At 36.8% G+C, this 21863-nt stretch overlaps 1 protein-coding gene across 2 annotated transcripts; it reads right to left on the bottom strand.

Moving 5' to 3' along the window:
* Positions 1-13747: 13747 nt before the first annotated feature.
* On the bottom strand, positions 13748-18277 carry LOC147637065 (bZIP transcription factor TRAB1-like). 2 transcript variants are annotated; one of them, XR_015266322.1, is made up of 4 exons: positions 16712-18271; positions 16175-16433; positions 15857-15886; positions 13748-14187 (listed from the first exon to the last, which is right to left on the bottom strand). XR_015266322.1 is itself a non-coding variant. In XM_086800683.1 (4 exons), the coding sequence occupies exons 1-4, from the start codon at positions 17837-17839 to the stop codon at positions 14104-14106; spliced, it is 1314 nt and encodes a 437-aa protein (XP_086656809.1). In that variant the 5' UTR covers positions 17840-18277; the 3' UTR covers positions 13748-14103. The 2 variants fall into 2 exon arrangements, 1 of the variants encoding a protein (XP_086656809.1); XM_086800683.1 differs by having other exon boundaries at positions 16175-16246; positions 16712-18277.
* Between the last annotated feature and the right edge of the window lie 3586 nt (positions 18278-21863).

Here is a 21863-nt window from a genome sequence, read left to right as displayed (position 1 = left end):
AGCATTGTTGAAGTCTATTAACACTAGTTTGGTACCAAAACAGGACACTAGAGTGTCCTTTTTTGGGGGTTGCGAAAAAAAAAATCAAACTCCTAATGTAGGCTTTAAAAACCAAAATGCTTCATTGGGCATGTAGAACATAACCCTATGCTTATGTAAAAAATGCTAAACATATAAAATGCCTTTTTATTTGGAAGTACATAAGCAACAAAGTAGCATATGTCTTTAAAATGAACATTTTTTAGGATTTTTCCAAATATGCAAGCATCATTCTCTCAAAAAAAAATCCAATGATATCAATAGCATTTTTCCCAAGATATTTTGATAGCATACATCAGTCCAAGGAGGTAGAAGTTCACCAAAAAAATCATTTTCCTTTCCTAGAATTTTTTCCAAAAAAGTTGCATAAAATCAGCAAAAGTAACGCGTATTATCAAAACTCAATCACGCCACTAAAAAATAATGTAGCCCTATCAATGAGAATGTTAATTATTGGTTTTCATGCTTGAGATGAGATAAATAAGCCATAATTTGATGTGTATGACACTAACTTAGCCTCCACTTAAGTAGGTTCTTATCGCCTAGTTCTAAAAAAACTGTAAAAAAATAAAAATACAAAATTTGATCATCTTTTATCAAAAATTAATCATAACTATGCTTGCACAAGTAGTCTACACCTATAGTTACAACAAATAATGCACTTACACAGCTTTCCCCTTTGATGAAAATCAAAATTAGGCTCATAATTAGACATTTTATGTATTAAAAACAGGTTGCGCAAAAGGCCATGTATGAGAAGAGGCCCAAAAAGTGGCTCTAAAGTTTTGGAAAATTCAAAACAAAGTAGTATTTACCCTATATAACATGGGTGCACCTCAAGTTTTACATTATTAGCTTGCATATGGAAGGAGAACAATTCATGCTCCACCTGTATAAAAAAAGTCATTTCAATATTAGCGAGTCAAAAATTTATCCAATAATTGTCGTTTGATGATTCCAGGATTTAGTTTACATCATGGGCTTTCCATCAAGCCAAGTTTTATGATCAAACTATGTCCCTTCTAAAAGTTATGTCCAAATTACTACTATGTTGAAAACAGCAAAAATCATGCGTTTTATCAGCATGTGTCTAAGAAAATTAAAATATTGCCTTGCAAAAGCTAAGAAAAGTGCAATTTAAAAAATCTCAAGGATTTTTTGGGTCTTGAGGAACATCTGTGGATGTTAAGCATTTCAAAACTCTTAATAGATTGCCCACAAAAATTCAAGAAAAATGCTAACTTTTCAGGACACTTTAGTGTCCAATTACAGAACTAGTGTTAAGGAGTGGATGGCATTTTGACCACCACCACTTCAGGTAAGGGTGGATGGCATTGTTAATAGACTTCAACAATGCCATCCACTCCTTAATAGACTATTTAAGGAGTGGATGGCATCATAAGGTTTGGCGGCACTTCAAGTAAGGCTGGATCCTACGAATCTCAACATCAGGCACGCTTGATGGTTCTCTGCTGCTTCAGCAGCCTTCTATGCTTTGCTAATACATGGGTGGAGGTGGCATCACTACGTTTTCATGCCTCGCTCCTTTCTCTATGTTTCTCTACTTCAGCAGCCTTCTATCCTTGTTGTTACATGGGTGGAGGTGGCAGCACTAGGTTTCCATGCCTCTCTCCTTTCTCTATGTTTCTACTCCACTTCATAGGCACCTGTTGGTTGCTTTTGTGATACACCCTAAAACACCTAAGGTTTTATGTCCTATGATCTAATCATATTGTTTTTTTGGTGTAGACTCTGATATAAGCAGACATCTGGACATAAAACTTTGCTTCCATTTGAAATTATGTCCATGGTTCTAATGTATGTTCACCATCCTCATCTAGTAAGGTCGGGAGGCTACCTCTATGATGGTGATGTAGAAGTATTCCCTTCTTGCTTTACTATAGTAGAAGTAGTGCTCCTTCTTACACCCAAGAAACAACATCATGTGCTAGTCACAAGATGTGACTCTATCGGACTGCACTACTAAGGTGAGTTTGAGCTAATGGTGTACTTATTATGCAGGATTTTGGGGGCTTGTACATTTGAATAAACTTGTTGTGTAGGATGATCTGGGGGTTTGTACATTTGAATAAACTTCTAAGCCTTGTCTTTATTGATTAGCATTGGCAAATTATATTTACTAGCATTGTTAGACATTTAACTATATAGTCTAGATTATTTATTGGAACATCAATCTTGACCTTATGCTAACTTTTCCATTCTAAATTTATGCTTGCATATCATTTTGGGGGTTTGTACATTTGAATAAACTTGTTGTGTAGGATTTGGGGGTTTGTACATTTGAATAAACTTCTAAGCCTTGTCTTTATTGATTAGCATTGGCAAATTATATTTACTAGCATTGTTAGACATTTAACTATATAGTCTAGATTATTTATTGGAACATCAATCTTGACCTTATGCTAACCTTTCCATTCTAAATTTATGCTTGCATATCTGCATAATTTTTTGTTGAAGCTCTTTTCACTTGTGCATCTACAGCAAAGATTGTGTAAACACACGTCCTTCCATTGTCTAGTGTAGATGTTAGTTTCTTTATTTTTTGATTAGCCTTGAGAAAATTTGCGTGCATGTTTATCCGACTGCTTTCTAATTGTATCTCCCTTGTTCTAAGTCCTTTGTGTAGTTGCTTGCATGATCTATGTAAGACCTAAAGAAAGATCCATTGCTTGATGTGAGAACCAACTCATTGAGTGATATACTCTTGTTATAATTATATATACCTTGTGAGTTTTTTCTGTTTCAAATAAAGCATAGATTGAACATATATAAAAGGAATAATAGTTCAATTAGCCAACAATTTATTACTATTACAATGTCAAAATATCAAGTACATGTAGTAGATTCATGAGTATTAATCTTCCACTAAAACCAGAACTAAATCATGTATTTCATCCATCTCTAAAGAATTGGATGCTAATTCTCACACTCATCTTCATCTTTATAATGTTAAAACATCAAGTACATACTAATAGATACATGAATATTACTCTTCCACTAAAATCAAAACTAAATCATGTATTTCATTCATCTTTGAAGTTATTCTCACACTCATCTTCATCTTCACGTTCTCTTTCATCAACCCCACTGCATTATTAATCAAGGAGGTATTCTTGCACCCCTAGTAGCAATGAACACATGTAAGTGGATTAATCTTATATTGCAAAAAATATACACTAAATTGGTAGCACCTAAATTCTTTAATATGTTAAGACTCTGTGTGGATGAAATGTAGATTATTTTTTCTCACAACTTTGAGAAATAGATAGTACTTGTGTCATAATATATTGCAACTCAACTCACTGCCATACTCTTTCCATTACCCTTCTACTTGTTTCATAATATATTGCAACTCAATTCACTGCCATACTCTTCCATCACCCTTGCAATTCACCTCACTACTGCCAGACTATTTCTATACGCATCTTTCTATACATAAAAATCAAACTTAATAAGAATAACACTTTTATAATAAAAAATTTTCCTTTATGCATCTTTCTATGCATAAAAATCAAATTCAATAGGAATAACACTTTTATAATACAAAAAATTCCTTTATGCATCTTTCTATGCATAAAAATCAAATTTAATAAGAATAACACTTTTGTAATAAAAAATTTCCTTTATGCATCTTTCTATGCATAAAAATCAATTTTAATAAGAATAACACTTTTATAATAAAAAACATTCCTTTATGCATCTTTCTATGCATAAAAATCAAATTTAATAAGAATAACACTTTTATAATTAAAAAATTTCCATTATGCATCTTCTTATATGCATAAAAATCAATTTTAATAAGAATAACACTTTTATAATAATAGAAATTCCCTTTATGCATCTTTCTATGCATAAAAATCAATTTTAATAAGAATGACACTTTTGTAATTAAAAAAATTCCTATTTGCATCTTTCTATGCATAAAAATCAAATTTAATAAGAATAACACTTTTATAATAAAAAATTTTCCTTTATGCATCTTTCTATGCATAGAAATCAATTTTAATAATTAATATCAGTGATATCCATGCATATTCATAGGTGAATATGTACATGCAAAAATGGTGGGAATTACTCTTTTGGAATAACATAAAAACAACTTTCTTTTTCACAAAATTTTGGAAAATTTTGCCATAACCTCCTTTGTATGACTGACCATTTCTCATTTTTATCATTTTTTATTTAACTTAAATATTTAACTTAAATTAACCCAAATTAGATTCATAGAACTCTAATCCACACAATTTTTTGAATTCAAGAGAGTAAATAATAAGAAGAGTTTTATTAATCCCTTAGTTAATCTTTCTAGGATTAAGAAATGCTGGAATGTAAAGAAGAGAAGGGGGTGGCCTTTTCCTCCAAGGCATAGCATTTGAATTTAATTCAATCAACTGTAAAACATTTGATATGGATAACACACATGGGATCTTGTTACGAAAGAAAGGAATCGAGGTTGAGAGGACACTCAAACTTAGATTATGTAGGATGGATAGAAAACCCACATGCAAGTTTGCTTTCTTTCTAGTAGATGGAAATCTCATGGTTGTCAAAGAAGCATGATACCATCTCTCTTTCCTCTACAAAGGTCCTATATTAGGTACTCACAACCACTTACAAAGAGGCTTTATGGTTGCAAATGCTACTTGTTGAAGTTTGGATGCAGGATATGGAAAGGCTCTCACCACCATCTGTGCGACAATCAATTAGCACAAGCTTTGGCACACAATCTGGTGTGTCATGCTAGAATAAAACACATTAAAGGAGCTCACCACTTCATTAGAGAAAAGGTTCTTACAAGAGAAGTTATTTTGGAATATTTCTCTTCTTTCATAAGATTATATTAGAGACATCTTCACCAAGGCACTTGATAGGAAACTCTTTGAGAAACACAAACTCACTCTTAGAGTAAAGGAAATACCTTCTCCTTTAAGGGATAATATATCACTCATAAATATTAGGTCTTTCAAATTATGTGGTTTATGACTTTGATTTTGAGTGGGAATGTTGAGATATCAAAACTCAACTTCACATAGCATGTTGGACTTTTCCAACAAGCATTCTATAAAATTTTAGGTTCACCTAAACTATAATAACTTGAGGTTAGGCTGCCCCATTTTGTGTTTTAAAAAAGTGGTCCAGTGAAGAGTGATTCCATTGCAATTAGCCTTATTATAAGCTCAATCATAGTAGTTGTGGAGATAATTTAGACTTAATCACCTTCTTTAGAAGCAGTTCAGTGAAGAGTGATGCCATTGTAATTAGCCTTATTATAAGCTAAATCAAAGTAGTAGCAGAGATAATTTAGGCTCTAATTAGCCTTCACAAATTATATGTTGGCCTCATTATTTACTTGCATTATTTGTTGACATGTTATGTATAATAGGTTATTTGTTTTTTATGTTACACCTTGAAGAAAAAGCCTTTCGTACCCAAAAAAAAAACTTTTTGATGAAAGCCTTTCTTAATTAAAAAACCAAATAATAATAATAATAATAATTTAAAAAATCATTTGTAAAAAAACTTTTGTTCATACCAAAAAAAAGCTTCAAAAAGGGCTTTCATACACAAGGCTTTTTTGTACCAACATATAAAAAGTTGAACTTTATTCCATTTTATCATGTAATGAGGTTGCAATTCCTTGGTTTGGGGAGAGGTCACACAAAAAGGAATCTCTAAATACTTGTCAAATTTACTAATGAAGAATAGACGTATGTTGACATGTGTTAAAGTTACCTTTGCATTGGCTAATATATAAGTGACTGATAGTTGTTAATTAGCATATGTTGAAGCTTATTTTACACTTACCAATTTACCAGTATAGATTAGTGTGGTAAGCTTTCTTTACATTTTCTTACTTGCCAATAAATAGTAGTTGTACTTTGATATATATCAAAATTAAAGTGTATGTAACTTTAAATTCACAATGTAAAATTGTACATTCAATGTTTTATAATAGTATCCTTGTTTTTTATTAATTCACTAATCATGAAATATTTTCCCTTATATCTAATTGCTATAATATTTATTGATGTTAATATAGAATCGTATAACAATGCATATATTAAAAACATCTTACTTTTTTTTGTCTTACATTTAGAAAGTTGTGTGAGGACTAGAATGGGAGTGTATGTGAAAGAGTTCAAGCATGGTAGGAGGAGAGCCTCACTTGTCCCTTGTAAAATCTATGGCCATATATTTATAGGTAGAACCACCAAGATTAAAGAGCATTTATGTATCTTGGACACGAATGTAGATAGTTGCAGTACACCTCTTTTCAGCCTTAGATCCCTCTCCTGATTTATAATGTGTCATTTAGTCCCGTGGTGGGTACACCTCCTCGATACTTGCACATCACGTTAAGTAAATATTTCACTTAACAAGGAATGAAAGAAAAGGCAAACAGAAGACTATCAATGTTTATATCCGTGTATTAGAGAAAACATATTTTAGAGGCCAAGAACTGTTACAAAATGTAGGCACATCTAATAGCATTTCAATGGGCAAGGGGGATTATCAGATACTATTAGGGATCATCAACCGGCACACAACAAGATTGGCAACCGTGGATTAGGAAGGATCAAGTAATGCTTCGATGCCCAATATGTAGGATTGCTAGTTAGATAGTGGGGTCTGACATGGACATGCACGTAGAGAAGTACACTGAAAGAGACTAAGAAGAGTAATGGGTGGAGGTGGCATCACTACGTTTTCATGCCTCGCTCCTTTCTATATGTTTCTCTACTTCAGCAGCCTTCTATCCTTGTTGTTACATGGGTGGAGGTGGCAGCACTAGGTTTCCATGCCTCTCTCCTTTCTCTATGTTTCTACTCCACTTCATAGGCACCTGTTGGTTGCTTTTGTGATACACCCTAAAACACCTAAGGTTTTATGTCCTATGATCTGATCAGATTGTTTTTTTGGTGTAGACTCTGATATAAGCAGACATCTGGACATAAAACTTTGCTTCCATTTGAAATTATGTCCATGGTTCTAATGTATGTTCACCATCCTCATCTAGTAAGGTCGGAAGGCTACCTCTATGATGGTGATGTAGAAGTATTCCCTTCTTGCTTTACTATAGTAGAAGTAGTGCTACTTCCTACACCCGAGAAACAACATCATGTGCTAGTCACAAGATGTGACTCTATCGGACTGCACTACTAAGGTGAGTTTGAGCTAATGGTGTACCTTATTATGCAAGATTTTGGGGGCTTGTACATTTGAATAAACTTGTTGTGTAGGATGATTTGGGGGTTTGTACATTTGAATAAACTTATAAGCCTTGTCTTTATTGATTAGCATTGGCAAATTATATTTACTAGCATTGCTAGACATTGAGCTATATAGTCTAGATTATTTATCGGAACATCAATCTTGACCTTATGCTAACTTTTCCATTCTAAATTTATGCTTGCATATCTGCATAATTTTTTGTTGAAGCTCTTTCACTTGTGCATCTACAGCAAAGATTGTGTAAACACACGTCCTTCCATTGTCTAGTGTAGATGTTAGTTTCTTTATTTTTTGATTAGCCTTGAGAAAATTTGCGTGCATGTTTATCTGACTGCTTTCTAATTGTATCTCCCTTGTTCTAAGTCCTTTGTGTCTCAGAAGTGGCTTGCATGATCTATGTAAGACCTAAAGAAAGATCCATTGCTTGATGTGAGAACCAACTCATTGAGTGATATACTCTTGTTATAATTATATATACCTTGTGATTTTTTCTGTTTCAAATAAAGCATAGATTGAACATATATAAAAGGAATAATAGTTCAATTAGCCAACAATTTATTACTATTACAATGTCAAAATATCAAGTACATGTAGTAGATTCATGAGTATTAATCTTCCACTAAAACCAGAACTAAATCATGTATTTCATCCATCTCTAAAGAATTGGATGCTAATTCTCACACTCATCTTCATCTTTATAATGTTAAAACATCAAGTACATACTAATAGATACATGAATATTACTCTTCCACTAAAATCAAAACTAAATCATGTATTTCATTCATCTTTGAAGTAATTCTCACACTCATCTTCATCTTCACGTTCTCTTTCATCAACCCCACTGCATTATTAATCAAGGAGGTATTCTTGCACCCCTCGTAGCAATGGACACATGTAAGTGGATTAATCTTATATTGCAAAAAATATACACCAAATTGGTAGCACCTAAATTCTTTAATATGTTAAGACTCTGTGTGGATGAAATGTAGATTATTTTTTCTCACAACTTTGAGAAATAGATAGTACTTGTGTCATAATATATTGCAACTCAACTCACTGCCATACTCTTTCCATTACCCTTCTACTTGTTTCATAATATATTGCAACTCAATTCACTGCCATACTCTTCCATCACCCTTGTACTTGTGTCATAATATATTGCAATTCAGCTCACTACTGGTGGCAGACTATTTCCACCACACTAGAAATTATTTTATGTGTTAATTGCATTCCAAATATCAACGATCACCAAATGCACCTTCCCGTTAGCAAATTTCACACATTGATGAAAGGCCTCTCTTTCCTTAGAAATAATTGACTATTGACTACTTTGAAATTTAAATATTTTTTCTCCCTCTCTTTCTCTTAGAAAAAATTTCACCCCCTTTTCTAGGTATCATTATGGTGATAGGAAATTTCATAGAGTTTGACCCATCAAACTCCCTGTTGTTGTTGGACCCTAACCGCCCACCAAGCCATCAGCCACCATGGGTGGAAAAAATTGATCAATTTAAACAATTCAATAATTTTCTTTTATATATTTTTAATAAATTATAACGTTATCTAGCTAAAATTAACACATTATCTAAATAATATAAAAATATTATCTATTTTTTAAAATAAATTATAACATTATCTAACTAATATAAAAAATGTGGTCCAAAGTGGATACAATATTCAAACAGAGTGTGCACACTGGATCAAACATAAACACAAAGAAAATTTATTGAAATAACAAACATATTTAAAATATTTAATTTAGTAATATATATTTTTATAATTTAAAACATTATCTAACTAATATAATAAAACATGATGGTCACATAGCCCAAACTGAAGTGCACCCAGTGGACCAAACACACACATAAAGAAATAACAGAAGAGAGATTTACCTCTCAACTCTCTCTCTCTCTCTCCCTCTCTCGCTCTTGAAAGAAAATCGAAAGAAAGTGCTTTGAATGATCGTTATTTATGTGAAGAATTTTTTGTACAAAAGCTATCCCTTTGAAAATTATAAAGTATTTTCCTTTTCTTTTTTTTTCCATGAGGTCTTATTCTATTCCTAGTTGCACACAGGAATTTCACCCGGCTACACACACACACCATACTAACGACACACACACCCGAGTACCACAAGGGGGTACCACACTTTCCAAATATTGGCCACTTTATAAGCAGTGGACAAGCCACGGGATGAACCCCACAAGTTAGTCGCTTGGCCGATTGGAGTGAACACCCTGCACAGCTTTAGTAGAACTGGGCATCACAAGTCGAGTCACGATCTCTGATGTCCATGGTAACCATCATCCCTGATCTAGAGTGTGAGCTTGAAGGGCAGGCATTGTACATTGTTGTTGTCGTAGGATCACCGAAGAGGAAGGTGGAAGCAAGCAACATGCCGATCGAACGATGGCAGCCTAAGGAGTGTGGATAGCTGCCTACGTGCCCACCTACACAATGCCCACCTACACATGAACACGCCCTTAGTATAAGATGTCCCCAAGAGGATTTGAACCCAAGCTCCTGTAGGAAGTTCAAAGGCTTATCCACTAGGCTACCAGCTTGGGGACGAGTATTTTCCTTTTGAGAACCCATGTAAGAATATTTCACGAGTATACATTGATCCATAAGGGGATCAAGGCCTTTAGCAAGTTGTGTGTGTGTGTGTGTGTGTGTGTGTGTGTGAGAGAGAGAGAGAAGGGGGGGGGGGGGAGGGGGTTTGTAAGAATGTAAACTCATGTAGCATCTTAATTGTTGCTGCTTAGATTAAAATTCAAGAAAAAGATTTTTACAAATATGCGCCCACAACGTTTTTTTTGGTTGCCATTAATTAATTGTGCATATTAGCTTCTAAGGTAAGTTTGGACACGTGTCTTTACATGCTGTGTGCATGTTTGTTGCTATGGTTCTGCTGTCGTTATTTGCATGCGATCAAGCAGAGAGCTCGATCATCTGGTCCGTATATACCTCTCGTTCTTTAAGAAGCAATATTACTCATGTTGATTAATGGGCGCACATTCGATTGGTCCTGTTGATTAATGAGTATGAATATGAATCATACTCAATGCTAGCATGTTCATTGATTAAACGTTGTGGGTGCATATTGATTGATTTATTGCACTGTTAAATACAAAAGTAAATAAGGTTTTGTGATTAATAAGCATAAAAACCACATGCTACGCAAACATGTGCTTAGTGTAGTACTCGGCGGCTTTGCTAACTCATTGATTGATTAAATACAACAGTAAATAGCATGCAACATTAGCATGCGCTAAATCACATGCAACGTAAGCATGCCCTAACTGTAGTACTCGGGGTTGCTAACGTTTTGTATAATCGTCATTGTAAACAATTGACGAATGACAGTTTATTTGATTGCTTATTAGTCGTATATTAGATTGCCTACTCCTTGTTTTGTGCAAGATCCACACAGCACGACCCCAAAGGCAAACAACCCATGACAAGTGAGAAAAATGCGGAGTCGGAGCTTTCTATCCACAAGACGCCTGGATTCCCACCGGAGAAAAAGACAAAGCTCTTCGAAGTATCAGTGACCGTGGCTATCAGGAATGGAAACATAAAATTGTCATGTTGGGAACCACTGGAAGAGTTTATAAGAATGGATTGTTTAAAAGAGCTCTTTGCACTAGAGAAAGGTGGTACTTTGAACCACTTTCAAATGGTCGTATATGCAAAACCATAAAATGATATTTAGGGTAGGACTTTTTCAAACCAGAGGGTGCCTTAGGGATGTGTAGATGTCTTAGACAAATTAAGATGCATACATTTAGTAGGGTACTGCATGAAGGACTTACACAAACTGCATTTCAAGTTCTTCTCACACAATATCTCTAGTGAGGAGATAACAAGAGGACGTCAGATGTACACTCTATATGGCCAGGCAGCCTTAAAGAACAAAGTCTACTTGTCACCTATCAATCTGTTTAAGCGGCCTTATGTATACATGGACAATTATATAGCCAACAAACTTGGCGCTTCACTCTAGAGCTGTCTCCTGAAAATGATCCGCACTGGAAAATACTACCCAGCAGCATCCTGGATTATTCCGAAGACTGGTTCGAGTAAGAGCAGGAGAAGATCTGCTATAGTATGAAAAGTTACGAAGCTTCCTCACCTCACCCACTGCATAGACATAGAAGAAATTCTTTGCAGATACTCCTGTGTCAGATATTTCAATCCAATGTATGCACGGTCCGACAGAGACTCGATGAAGATGACGAAAGTGATGGAGTACAGAACGTGCATGGCAACCACACTGCAGAGCTAGGGGGTCATGGAAATCCCATCGTTATTGATGATGATCAAGAAGCCCAGTCACCACACGATTACAGCACATCGTAGCTTTTTGTATGGAAAAGAACACAAAAATTCAAAAAAACCATTGTCAATGGAGATGAATTTGTACCGCTCTCGCCAGAAGTTTGTAAATTTGCTAGTCTTAGTGAGGAAGAAGCTTGTTTCCTCTAGGTTTCATTTGTATACTTGGCTTTCCTTGTGTGTATGTCCTCTTGTCTTGGTTCTATCCTTTATAAATAACATGTGTGATTTGTTTTTCCATGGACACGTGTCTTTGCGCTCTTATTTTATGCTATTGTTGAAAAATGAATTGTAAGGTTTACAAATGACCTTGATAGTAATGTTTGGGATAATGGAAAGCCTAACCTAACGTTTGGGAGCTTAGGAAGCCTAAGCTTTTCTTTATGTAATCGACTAAGCACCATCAAAAAAATTCAATTAATGTCTTGGAGTGAATAAGCACCATCGAAAGATGCTTACAAATATACTTTCACAAGTGCACCTACATGAAGGCCTACATAATCCTTGGAGTAACAACAAGATCATTGAAAAAACCTTCTTTGTAGCGACTTAAACCCACTCCTAACCCCCCTCTTCTCTAGTATTTCTTTATTTGGATGCATCATGTTTCTCCAAAGCTTGTCATCTGTCTAGACATTGGCATCTTTTGGAGCAACCCACATGGCCTGAGACTCGTGAGGGGTAACATTGGAGAAAAGGTCGTATCAAATAAAACTTTATTAAAAGTTAAAAATCTCATATACCCCTAACACCACTCTTGTAAAGAAAAAATCATTTTTGTGACCATAGTTGTCAGGTACGATACCATCCAGTTCGTACGATACAATACCGTACAAGAAAATACGATATGATATAAAAAAAATTCTTATCGTACGATAAAATACGGTGTTTTAAAAAAATACTTATAAACTTAGGTATTTCCAAATCCAGATATGGAGTATTTTAGAACGGAGGGAAGCATTCCGTACGACAAGTTGTCGTACGTCGTACGAAAACAACCCTATTTGTGACATTTAGACACTTCTCTAAAATGTTTATATATATTGTTACAAAAAAAAAATCTTATCACAAAACCCAACAAAAGATACTAATTGAAAAAAAAACATTTAATTGTTAAAAAACTTTTTAAATTTGTCTCTATAAGCAATTTTTACCAAAAAGTTCTAATTATTAGATTTTATTGTACAAATACCTTGCACATTTTTTTAAGCACACTACAAAGTTCTAATTTTTAAATTTCACTATGAAGATACCTTAAATAATTTTTTACACACACTGCAGACGCAATACAAAAAATTTTCATTATATATTTAAGCCATTATCTATAATGGCTCGAGCTTCTATCAACTAAAGGCACTTTCTTTAAGGAACATATCTCCTTAAAGATAAGGCCATTACAACATTTGTACGCTATTTTCAATGATTTTAAATATTATGAATTTATTAGGCACATTATTTTTCAAATATTTATCATAGATGGATGCTTCTTGGAATTCAAAGTTGATTTACCTTTCCATATCTTCAAAATTCATAAATTGGTGATAAGCTTGACATTTAAGAAAGTTATCTCTGAGTGGGAACACAAACATTGTGCACCTAGAGCTTCTTCAAGCTAAGGTGAGAATACCTTATTCAAGCTAAGGTGAGATAACCAAATCCACATTGGGAAATATCTAGGGATCAAGAAAAACTTTCAAACTTATGGCAATAATCACCAACCTTCACTGTTCAATCCTTGTTGAGAATCTTCAACATCCTATTTTATATGGTTCTAGACCTGACCTCCAATTAACTTCTTAACCATGACTCTATAATCCTTGCATTAGAATTAGGGCGTATAAACAACTATCCCCTTTACATGGGTTAACATTCTCAATGAAAACCTATATCAAAATCACCGAGCCAATCTTCTCATTTGAGAATCTTCAACTCAACTTATAATTAATCAATCTCAAAAGCTCTAGACATTCTTTAATGTAGCTTCCCAATGACAAGCCTCTTACAAAGCTTCTCACTCCATTAAACTTAATGAAAGGTGTCACTTCCATGTCTAGGATTTTATTTTAGTTTGAGAAAACATATCATTAACTCCTTTAAATACATGGAATATACATGATAAGAAGAATTGAATCTGTAGATCCACTAGCAAGCACTACAATAAGACTTTCTTCAGTTTAAGTACAAAGGAAGTACTCACATACATCCAACCTTACAAGATATGTTAAATAGATCCTTGCTGAATTTGTATGGTACAAAAAGCAGAGCCTTCAGCAGGGACTGTTCTATATTTCACATTTCCAAGCTGCCCATAAGACTGAGCAAACACTATCTCAAGGCTTAGATTCATCCACATCCTTGCCTCCTTGTAAGTTTTTTAAAATTAAAAAGGACCTTACTTTTCAGATAATGCCACAGAGAAACCTAACTATGGTCAGATCATACAATGCCATGTTCTGTGTATGACATGATCCATCACCATGGACCAGTGTATGTCCTCTTCAAAGGGCACCCATTACCTCCTGCCCTGAGAACTGATGAAGGCATGACAGCAAGAATCTATGTAAAAGTACACAAGATATTAATGGCAAACCAGTTAGAGCTAGTCAATAACCACTGAATAAAATTCACCATTCATAGAAATATGCATCCATCAATGAAATAATTGCCCGCAGCCCCACTATTAATGTACCCATGCTCACCATCACCTCTTCTAGCCATCAGCATTACCAAGCCCACACACTGGAGTAGTGTTGCCTTTGAGCTCCGTCATGCAATAGTATATGCAACCAACATTTTGCAAAAAAAAAAACCCCACGGGCCACATATTTAGCCTCTCCTGTAGCAAGCTTTGTATCATTTGAAGACTAACCACTTTCCCCCTTCACTCTAAAAATAGCAAGGTCTTGTTAACCCTTTTCCCCACTCACTACCTTTCCCACATGGGGGCCGCCAGTTTCTTCCAACCTCCCATAGATCCCACATTGTCACTTCAAACCAGATCAAGCCCCTCTCTCTCTCTCTCTCTCTCTCTCTCTCTCTCTCTCTCATGCACACTCAATCCTTTACCTATAATCTTTATCAGAACTTAGGGTGGTTTCTAATCTCTCTGTTTCTAAGCTTCCCTTTTCCTTGTTTTCTTCTGTGCTGGAGCTCATGAATTTTCTGGGTGCTCACCCACTCGCAACCCGCTCCACATCTTTAATCCTGGACAAAGGCTGCTACTAAAGAGCCCTTCCACCTCCAACCCGCCAAAGGCGACATTAAAGAAGACAAGAGCTCTAAATTAACCCAAAAAAAAAAACATCTATTGTTAATATTACTTTCTACACATGCAAGATGCCTCCCGTGAAAAGAAATACCCCTGTAGCCACTCACTCTCATTGCCACAACCGTAATAGCATGGCAATCACAGAGAAACTTGAGCTCTGTGCTCCCAAGGACATTTAAGTTCAACAGCACTCTCAGCTTGACTGGAGGGTTCAGATGGTGTACTGCCCAACATTTTAAAATTGTTCTTGGAGAGAAGTTGGAGCAGCATCCGCGAATGTTGAGGGAAAATGCTCCACTCAGTTATTCCCCTCACCTCTCCACTCCACAGAAGATTGGAGCACTCCCTCTTCCACTGAGGTGTGGAGCACTCCCTCTCCCACTGAGGTGTGCAGCACTCCTCTGTTTCTGTTTTTAGTCAATCATTCCTATTTCTGGTTTTAGTTACTCATTCTCTCATCTGAAAATCAGAAAGTCGTATGAGCTATAAGTGCAGATCAAAGTTTAGTATCTTTCCTCTCTACCTGGTACAATTGCTTTTTTATCACCTGAAAAGTTCTTACATGCTCCACATGGGACCAACCATCTCTGGCAGACCCATCATGGACTATGCCATCTCAAGCAGACAATCATGGAGCCAAGTAAGGGCTATGAAGTGCCCCTTCCTCCTAGAAGCTGGAATACCACCTCCTTTTTCAGCAAGAACCAAAACCTAAGTTTTCTAGCAGTTTTCTTCACCTCAGTTAAGCATTCAGCAGCCCCACAATCAGCCCACATCTGCAGCAGATTTCCCTTAACCTGCACCTGCTTATAGCAAGCATGCAAAAGGGGGGGAGCTTCAAGAGCGCTGAGGTCTGCTAGAGGCTGCCCTCACTGAGATATAAAACATTGCATAAAGAAAATAAAATACTCCTTTACAAAAAAAAAAACCATGAACTTAAACAATGTCATTAACTACCTGTTTTTTCCTTCTTTCTGCTTCTTCTTCCTGCAAAATAAAAGACAGAATATAGTAAGGAATAGCAACTCGTACTTGTGTATACTGATCGCTGTAAGGCATAGTGGCTTTTGTACATTAATGTTGATTCTCAAGAGCAGGTTTACACAACCCCAAGATTCCCCTCCATACAGTGCAAAACTTGTAGTATACATACCTTGAGACTTTCATATGGTCCATTACAGGCATCAATGTTGAAATTTTCATCTTATACGACTCCTTGACAAAGTATCCCAGAAAATCATGGCCAAAATAGATAATATACTCAGGGTGTCATACCTGATTTTTCAAAAGTTTCATATTTTCTTCCTTCAATTGGTAAACTTCAGCTTCCAATTCCACGGTATAAGCCTGTTGAGAACACCATAAGGTCTATTGTTAGCAGGAGAGAGCCCATGACCATGGCATAATGAAGCCATGGTAGATTTCCATGAATGGCATACAAATCATCAATCAAAATGTTATAATAATTTGAGCCCTCAGATATGTTGATAGCTCTCCATGCCCTAGGGTGCGAAAAGATTTAAGACCTCTTACTCTGCATACACATAAAAAGGAAAGAAAAAAGCTTTACTGAAGCTTTCCCCCACAAAGAAGAAGCTCTTAGGGAGAAACAACACAACATGAATACACAAATAGCCATCGTAAGTGCATCCATATCAACAACAATGAGACCAAACCACAACCACTCATGTTTGCCATCTCTAAAACCAAAGTACATGTGCAAGACTCTCTGTGGGTGATCTTATACGTAAGATGCAAGAGACCCTCACCCCAGCCTCTGCAAGACCTTACATGTAAGAGTGCACTGTGTACCTGCTTTCGTTCTCGGGAGCGAGCAGCTGATTCCCTGTTCTTGATCATTCTCCGCTGACGCCTTTCTATCACCTTCTCTATTGGCCCTTCCATGCATCTTTTCCTCCCTTGTTGTTGCCCATTCATCCCATACTGAACAGTTAGAGACAAGGGCAGGTTACTTGTTTGAGGACTAGTTTCATCTGGTGCAGGGCTGAGAGGCGAACCTGCTACATAGCTTAATCCATTGAAACATGTGCCACCACCAAGACTCGTGCCTATTCTTCCCTTGCCAAAGACTTCCCCTAGCCCTCTGCCTACAGGAGACAGGCGTCCATGAGGAGTGTCCATAAGAGGCCCATTGCTGACATTTGAGGCATTGCCATAAGCAGACGCAGCCTCTGCAATAACCTGCCGTTGAAAAAGTTGCTGGCCATGCTGTTGATGCTGTGTGATGGCCTTCCTACATGGATTGTCCATCCAATCACCTTGTTGCACTGGCGATTTCATGCTGTGTGGGGCATCGGGCTGCATTCTGTCCATCAAAGATGGCCCAGACAGTACATTTCCCGCTGTAGGCATGAATTGGGGCCGGGAAATGAGGCCAACTGGCATGCTTCCATTCTCCACTCTATGGTTCCCTCCATCATTCCTTTGGCCAGAAAACCCACCATTTCCTCCAAAGGAAATAAATGCCTGGTTGGAGGGCGTCCGTTCTCTCACAATCCCAGCTTTTACCAAGAAATTCTCTAAGGTCACTTCTCCTAGAGTGATCTGGCGTTGCTGACGGGCTCCGCCTCCCATAGCCTCAGTGCCTTCCTGCTGCGGCTGGAGGCTCTTCCACACCTCCTCAACCGTTTTTGTGCTCAGAGTCCTAGGAAGACACAAAGATCCTTGTTTCTGTAAGGATAATTGTGACGCAACGCCGCCATTGGAACCCTCTAAAGAATTCATTGCTGCAGCCATGGCCTGGCTTTCCTCTGCAGTCCAAATGTTCCTGAGCAGTTCATCCATATTCATGGATCCGAGGTTTGCACCAGGCTCTCCAAGGGCGTTCTGAAACTCCTCAAAGGTGAGGGAGTAAAAGGAACTCCCATCTCTGATAAGTGGGGTGTCAAGATATGTGTTTCCAAGGTTTGCAGATGCCATAATGTGATCAGACAAGACTGTTAAAAGGGTGCAAGTTACCAATGACTCACCTACCAAGGTGTTGAGATGTGAGAGGTTGAATGTAACTGTGGTGCTTCATAGGGCAAGAAGCCCTGGTAAGCTTGCTGGATATGGTCTGTCAGAACCGCAAAGCTATGTGCTTAAAGATGGTATCAGGATCTGCCATACATGGTCGAAGAAGAGCAATCACTTGTGTCTTTCTGCTTGCCCATCGCCGAGATCCAAGCTCTGCAATTGAAAAGGAGGGCAACAGGGTGGATGCGGCCCTGAGGATTACTGAAGAGAATAGGAAACATGAAGATGGTAGCCTGTGCCGCCCCCTGAGGCTGCGTGTTATAGCAACGCCTGAAAAAGACCAGGCGCGTGGGCGACCGACTCCCGTCAGCTTCCTCGCCATGTCATAAACTAAATGTTTTCATATAGTTCATTTTTCAAATGTTTTTAAAAAAATGAACTATTCATGGCTAATAAGCGCCCACAACATTTTCTTTTCTTTTCAATTAAATAATTAATAATGGAGATCGATTAAAAAATTAATTAATAGCATAAAGTGAATATACATCAACAAAAAAATTAATTAATAGAATAGAGTGAATGAATTATTCATGGCTAAAATAGGGGACTACAATAGTTCATATTCACAAGGTACATATATATATATATATTCAGAGGTACCTATTCACTATTTGGGTTTTAAATAATTAATAGTCCTATCGGGGCATTCTTTTTTAATCACAAGCTAAGGTTTTCAATTTTAATATATATAGGTTGAAAAGGTTTTCGACCTTAATATATTAAGGTTTTGAACAATCCCTCCTTCCTACCAACCCCCCTCCACCCCTCCTTCTCCACCTACCCCCTCCTCCTCCTCCTCCTCCTCCTCCTCCGTCTCCTCCTTCGCCCAACAGCCACCCCCTCCTCCTCCTCCTCCTCCTTCGTTTGCCCTCCTCCTCCTCCTCCATCTATTTGGATGGGCGACCCATTTAATTTATGAGGTAGACCTTAGGTAAAGGCATACCTCCTCACCCTACTCCTCCGCCACTCACTTCTCACGGGCTTTCAATTCCAACCAATTCTATTCGAATCACTTTAGAGTATGTGCCCCCCGAGATAGAAAGATCTTAGACCTCAATCAGATCTTCCCGCATGCACGCACACGCAGGGGCGGGGGCGGGAGTGGGGGTGCAAAGGGGAGCCCATAGAAAACACAAGGGGGAGAGAGAGAGAGAGAGAGAGAGATCAGAAAGGTGTATGATCTCACCTACATCATGCTAGCCTTGACATAGTATTTGAACTAGTGGTTTAAAATTCATTCTATGCTATTAAAAATCTTCCACCACAAATGCAAGATGGTGCCAACAATTGCACCATCATAGTAGCAAGTATTTCCCAATAGGTGAATTTCAATAAGGTATGTTTATGGTTTCCAAAACTATACATGTTTTTCTAAAACTTGTGTATATAAATTCTCTCTCTCTCTCTCTCTCTCTCTCTCTCTCTCTCTCTCATACATGCACATATGCACATATATATGTGCATGTGCATGTGTGTCTGTGTGTTTGGTGGGGGGGGGGAGATGTTAGATTATCCGAAAACTGGGAGGGGGAGGGGGGGGGGGGGAAGATGTTAGATTGTCCAAAAACTATATAAGTTTTTGTACACTTACATGAGATTGTATATACTTATTAGGGTATACTTATTAAACTTACTTTTTACTATCAAGGTATACTTATTATACTTACTTTTTACTATCCTTTTCACACAAGCAAAGTGGGTGACTTCCAAGGAATGTGGCCTCTAGTTTCTCTAAACCCCAACCTTGGCATGCAACTTAAGGGTGGGTGAGTCCATCAAGAAGGCACTCACGCCATGTTGCTTTTGGCTAGTATCTTTCGTTTGAATTGTAGTAAGCCTTTTGCACATTCTTTTTTGGATTAGATTTTCAACAAGAACATGCAAAAATCCATCTAGTATGTCCACCTTGCACAACAAAACAATGATAGAATACCAAGGCATAAACTTGTCCCCCTTTTTTGGTCCATATATTTGAGTTTTTTTTTATTTTAAAAAATATGTCCATTTCAACTTTACCACACCGAAAGTGAAGATTATCCCCTTTTGATGAGATGATGCTTTCTTTGGTCTTTAAATACAAACCATGCATGCCCAAAAGTAAAGTTCATGTCCAAAGGTAAAGTTCAAATAAATTGTTATCTATTCCACTACATACTTATATCATTTTAGGTTTTCTTATACACTTAAACACTTAGCGTGAGAAAAATAGGTGTCCTAGGGAAATTGTTTGTTGATGTTTGTACGTTAGCTAGTTTCTTTCTCTTAGAAACTCAAATGGCCCTTTCGAAAAAAACTCAAATGGCTTACTTCATAATAATGGCCCTTAAAGAAAACCTCAAATGGCTTACATGGAAAAATCAACCTTTGAGATTCATCATCTTTCGATACTTCATAATAATCCCCTAAGCTCTATTCATTCCATTTGGCATGTTTTTTAAAGCAACAAGTAGTGTATCACGAGATATAGTTGGTCCTTTTAAAGAAAGTCTTATTACTTACTTTGAACATGTAAGTTAAATCATGGAGAAGAGAAAGGTGTGGGATATCTTTCATCAAATGATTCATATAGCCATATGAGCATAAAGTTGTACTTTGAAAGGGAAATTATGTTTCTTATATATGATATATACCATTATAAACAAATTAGATTTATAATAATGAAATATGTATTTAGTTGGAAAAAATGGTTGAATGCATAAGAGAACATGTTCCTTAAATCAAGTCGTCTTCTATAGTTGTGTTGAAATGTTTTGCACAAACGAATATTTTCCTATATAAAGTTTAACAACACATAGCAATGTAGCATTGAATCTTTCACAAGATATGTCTAGGCTATTATAGAGAAATATTTTTTATTGGCCATTGTGTGTGTGTTTTTGATTATACAAATCAGCACACTATCGTTGAAACCCACCTGATGAATAAATCAAATGAATGAATAGGTGACCCATGCATTCCTATAGCTAGCCAACGGAGCATGACCCAAGCATGAAAAAATATACCTTCATTTCAAATGTCAAAAATTCAAAAATCTTTCTTTCTTCTTGGTCCCTTTTCTCCCTCTCATTTGGCCACGTGGAGAAGGAGTAAGTTGTCTTTAAGAAAGACTAGATAGATTGAATAACTCTAGAACAGATAACGTCTATATCATATTGCAATGCCTTCTAGCCAACGACCAACCCCCCCAATGAAATCATGCCTGCCATCTGTACCGCTTGCTCTAGGCTTTCCTTTACTATTCAGCCGACCACCTCTATTGCCCTTGTCTCGTAAAGAAAACATGCAGCGAGTGCTCAAAAAAAAACCTGAGTTTAATGTAATATCACCTTCAAATTTTAAAAAATACCTACAAATTTATAGCTTGAAGGTGCCAGTACTTGCAAAATTTGAGGGAATATAAATACCTTCAAAATTTTAAAAAAACTCTTCATTGATAATTTCTTAATTGATAATTTTTTAATTTTATATATGAAGGTTTTCCAATTTTTGAGAAAATAGTTTTTTTGGAGCACTGCATGATGCAGCCATGCAATGTTTGCAAGCGTGATGGCAATCTCTAAAGTGTTCTCATTGCTCGAGTTCCAGCACACCCAAAAAAAAAACAGGCTTCTCATGCTGCCCTTTGTCTTGTCGTGCTGACCACTGTCATCTTGATGCTTGCCTTCTTGCTCTTGATCAGCACACCCCAAAAAAAAAGTCACCTCTTGCTGCCTATAGTGGGTCCATGTTTCCTTGCAGGTCATGCAAGCTTGCATGGAGAAAAGCCTTGTGAGAAAGGCATCACCATGGACAAAGAACGTAGATAGCAAGATGATAGTGGTCAGCAGGATAAGCCAAAGGGGCTGCAAAGCCAAGGTTATGGTGAATACAACACCCAAGGACCCTATTTATAGTGGTTTAGGTAGCGAATCCTAGTCAGATGGTGCCA

This window comes from Cibotium barometz, chromosome 7 (assembly GCF_041138505.1).
Source record: "Cibotium barometz isolate CiBa-2024 chromosome 7, ASM4113850v1, whole genome shotgun sequence".
Classification (NCBI taxonomy): domain Eukaryota; kingdom Viridiplantae; phylum Streptophyta; class Polypodiopsida; order Cyatheales; family Cibotiaceae; genus Cibotium; species Cibotium barometz.
Note: the sequence above shows the minus strand (reverse complement) of the source record. Positions and strands in the feature narration are given on the sequence as shown.

Excerpts from the sequence above, each read along its gene's own strand:
- LOC147637065 (XM_086800683.1), bottom strand. The coding sequence starts at position 17,839 with ATGGCATCTGCAAACCTTGGAAACACATATCTTGACACCCCACTTATC. Across the intron at positions 16,247-16,711 it reads GCTCCCGAGAACGAAAGCAG|GCTTATACCGTGGAATTGGA; the intron begins GTACACAGTGCA and ends TGTTCTCAACAG. Across the intron at positions 14,188-15,856 it reads CAGAAAGAAGGAAAAAACAG|ATTCTTGCTGTCATGCCTTC; the intron begins GTAGTTAATGAC and ends ACTTTTACATAG.